Raw genomic sequence first — 3,685 nt, 5'->3', positions numbered from 1 at the left:
ATATATAGGCTAAAATAAACTGGGAAACAAATTCAGTATGACCTTTTTAGAAAGATGAGGTAGAGACCAATGCTATTTTATTTTTTTTATAAATTTCAGTAGAAATTAAATATTCCACTTAACTCTAACTATGATATCCTAAAAGTCCAAGATCCAACAGGTGAAAGAACACAGAATATTCATTTTTTGTAAAATTAAGCATAATGTTAGTAAATGAAAGTAATAATTTTGAGTGTTGTGAGGGAAAGTTCTACAAACACAAAATCTATAGCAGAAAAAATAATGCCTAAAATGAGATGGGTAGGGGAGCACTCAAGAAATAACAATATAAGCATATATTTAATGAAATAGAAGTAAATACCAAAGAGGGGTGCCTGGCTGACTCAATAGGTGGAGCATGTGACTCTTGATATCAGGGTGGTGAGTTCAAGCCCCACGCTGGGTATAGAGATTACTTAAAAAGCAGCAAATTTTGGGGTGCCTTGGTGCTCAGTTGGTTAAGTGTCCGACTTTAGTTCAGGTCATGATCTCATGATTTCTGGGTTTGAGCCCCGCTCTGGGCTCTGTGCTAACTGCTCAGAGCCTGGAGCCTGCTTCAGGTTCTGTGTCTCACTCTCTCTCTGCCCTTCCTCCACTGCCACTGTCTTTTTTTCCTCAAAAATAAACATTAAAGTAAAAAGTAAATACCAGAGACAAATTATAGGAGTTGACAGTGATTGCTCCAAGGAGTGAAAAACAGAGCTAGAGGAGTCAAGCACTCAAGCACCTTAAAAAATCTTGGCGTTTTCACTGATTTTTAAAACCACACATATGTATTATTTGAAATAAAGAATAAATGTAAAGGAGCACCTAGCTTGTTCAGGAAAAGCATGTGACTCCTGACCCTGGGATGGTGAGTCAAGCCTTACAGTGTATGGCAGAAATTATTTAAAAATAAAATTAAAAAAATAAATCTCTGGGGCACTTGGGTGGCTCAGTAAGTTGAGCTTCCAACTCTTGATTTTGGCTCAAGTCATGACCCCAAAGTCATAGAATCGAGCCCCGAATCAGGCTCCAGGCTGAGAGTGGAGTTTGCTTAAAGTATTCTCTCTCTCCCGCTGCCCCTCTCCCTCTCTCTCTCAAAATTAAAAAAAATAATAAATAACAGAAGATTCCACTGTGAGTCACCTTCCAGGGATAAAAGTCTATCAAAGAGAAATAGAATGGATTTTAAATCCTAACTTATGTTAAAAACAAGCAAAAAGAACCCCTCCAAACAAAACAAACCCCACTAGGATTTTCAATTACAGAACTCAATAAACCAACACTGAAGGGATTGTCTGGTTAATCAATTTTATTTAATTTATAGTCTTTAATGTTTAATTTTATTTCTGAGAGAGAGAAAGAGAGCATGTGTGGGTGAGCAGAGGAGGGGCATAGAGACAGAGAGAGATAGAAGATGCAAAGCAGGCTCTGCACTGACAGGAGAGAGCTCACAAGGGGTTCAAACTCACAAGTCATGAGATCATGACCTAAGCTGATGTCAGACGCTTAACCGACTGAGCCACTCAGGCACCCCAGGTTAATAACATTTTTAATGAATGTCTACAAAACTACTGGCCACAGACCAGAGTATTATTTGAGTGGAAGAACACAGACAATAAACTGATATATAAGAGGATTTGAAATTTTGATAAATGTTATGAAGATAATGGAGTGACAAATGGCAAAGACGACAAGGGTGACCAGTGAAGGCCTCTATGTGGAAGAGACATGTGAGTGAGTTCTAAAAATTAGGCAAGCAGTCATGCCACGTTTTAGAGGGAAAATATGCTAGCCAAAAGGCAGCAAATGCAATGATCCTGGGAATGGACTGAATTTAATGTATTCAAGGGGGAAAAGGTCAGCGTGGCTAGAATATAGTGAACCAAGGGTAGAAATGAAAAGATAACTTTAAAAAGGGTCAGAATAGATCAGGTTTTTACACAGAGAAATGAGATGAGAGAAGCCAGAAAAGTGAAAAGATAAAAATAGAAGAAATAATTGTGAAAAGAGAGACAGGGAGTCAAGCATTAAGTGAAACAGGGGGATATGCTTCAAAGGAGTTAGGAATTTTGAAGGAGAAATAGATTCAAACAGCAACAAGAACAATAAGGTGGAGGTCACCTACCCCACCAACAGGCTGGAGATGTGACAACAGCCTCTCTTTGGAAGGGTTACTGATTTCAGCAGCACAGGAAAGAACAAGCAACCCGGCAGAACACCTGGATTGAAATCCTAGTTCTAGCAATTAGGATCCATGTCATCTTGACAAGTTCCTTAATTTTGTTTTAGGCTCAGGCACCTCAACGGTCAAATAGGGAAACTTTAACTATTTCACATGGCTATTTTGAGGACTAAATGAAAAAATGTAAGTTAAAGTGCCTGACATGTAGAAAATAAGCTAAATATGGCTGAAGTTTCTTGAATAAATCCAAGTCAAAAAGCTATGAAAATCATTTTTCTTAAATGATAATGCCAAGGCTCCTAAAAGCCTTACATGGAAAATCTGTACTCAGAAAATACATAGGAAGGTCGCCTGGGGGAGGGAGGGTTCAGTCCATTAGAGCTGTAGAATTTGATTTCGGCTCAGGTCATGATTGCACGCTTTAAGTTCGAGTCTGCTGACCGTGCATCCTCTACTTGGGATTCCTGTTCTCCCTCTCTCTTGCCCCTCCCCACTTACACTCTTTCAAAATAATCTAAAAAAAAAAAAGAAAATACAGAAAATACACATAATGGATCCAGGTGTGGCAGAAACAGTGATCTAGGAAGATGAGGAGATTAAAATAGTTCTGAGGACCTAACAGATGAGTCCCTCTCCCCTTGGCCCACGTCTTGAATTTATAAAGAAGTAACATATAGCTTCCTCTTTGTTTCAACTAATGTAACAACAAACTAGTTCAACCGGAGTTCATCTTGGAACACAGATAGTAACCAATTCTACCTTCTCCGAAAATGACATAAATAACTCCCCAATAGCAGAGTAAAGCGGACAGTGAAGTGTAGTAAAAATCCCATGCTTCAGCTCACAGATATAGACATCTTCAGAGACTCACGGAAAAGTAACAGGCGGTAACTCACTTTCTTAATGGCGACAATTTGGTTGGTGTTCTTGTCTCTGGCCTTGTAAACCGTGGCAAACTAGAGAGAAAAGGAGAAATCTAAGTTTGTAGGAGCTCTTTTGTGTTTGCCTTTTCACTTTTACCGATTTGGAGAAGCAAACACCCGACGGTTGCTGGAGAAGATGCGCGGCTTCTTGAAACGTGGGCAGGCGATAAACTGTCCGTCCCAGCCTCTTCTTCAGAAAGGAGAGGGCCACTTAGGAGCTCTCTTCTAGGGCACACACACAGGCAGCAAGTGGGTCTGGGCAGACTCGCCCATAAAGGAGAAGCCAGGCCAGTCCTCTGACTTCCACCAGAAAAAGCTGCGAGTGTGTCAGGCGGCTCCGCGCTCTCCGCTCAGGCCCCTCAGAATCCCGCCCGGGAGCCTCACCTGTCCCTCCCCGAGGAAGTCCAGTTTTTCATAACGCTTTGCTCGCGACTTCACGTCCACCGCCATTCGTCGCACGAAACCCGACTCCAACTGTAAAGGGCGAGCTCCCGAGACAGCAGGTATTTAAAGCTACCTTCGAGCCTCCAACAGCCACTTCCGTTGACGGGTAGCC

The 3,685-nt window shown here is 41.3% G+C and overlaps 1 protein-coding gene across 7 annotated transcripts in view; it reads right to left on the bottom strand.

The window, feature by feature from the left end:
• The window catches only part of CDK7 (cyclin dependent kinase 7), a 54,101-nt gene extending 50,416 nt beyond the window's left edge, over nt 1-3,685 (bottom strand). For 6 of the 7 annotated variants that reach the window (XM_029942390.1, XM_029942387.1, XM_029942386.1 and 3 more), the window contains exons 1-2: nt 3,514-3,685; nt 3,103-3,162 (exon numbers count right to left, since the gene is read on the bottom strand). In XM_029942390.1, the coding sequence (XP_029798250.1) occupies nt 3,103-3,162; nt 3,514-3,579 (126 nt within the window). In that variant the 5' untranslated portion in view covers nt 3,580-3,685. The remainder of the gene's footprint in view (nt 1-3,102; nt 3,163-3,513) is intronic. The other variant, XM_029942391.1, reaches the window with a different exon arrangement.

This window comes from Suricata suricatta, chromosome 6 (genome assembly GCF_006229205.1).
Source record: "Suricata suricatta isolate VVHF042 chromosome 6, meerkat_22Aug2017_6uvM2_HiC, whole genome shotgun sequence".
Classification (NCBI taxonomy): domain Eukaryota; kingdom Metazoa; phylum Chordata; class Mammalia; order Carnivora; family Herpestidae; genus Suricata; species Suricata suricatta.
Note: the sequence above shows the minus strand (reverse complement) of the source record. Positions and strands in the feature narration are given on the sequence as shown.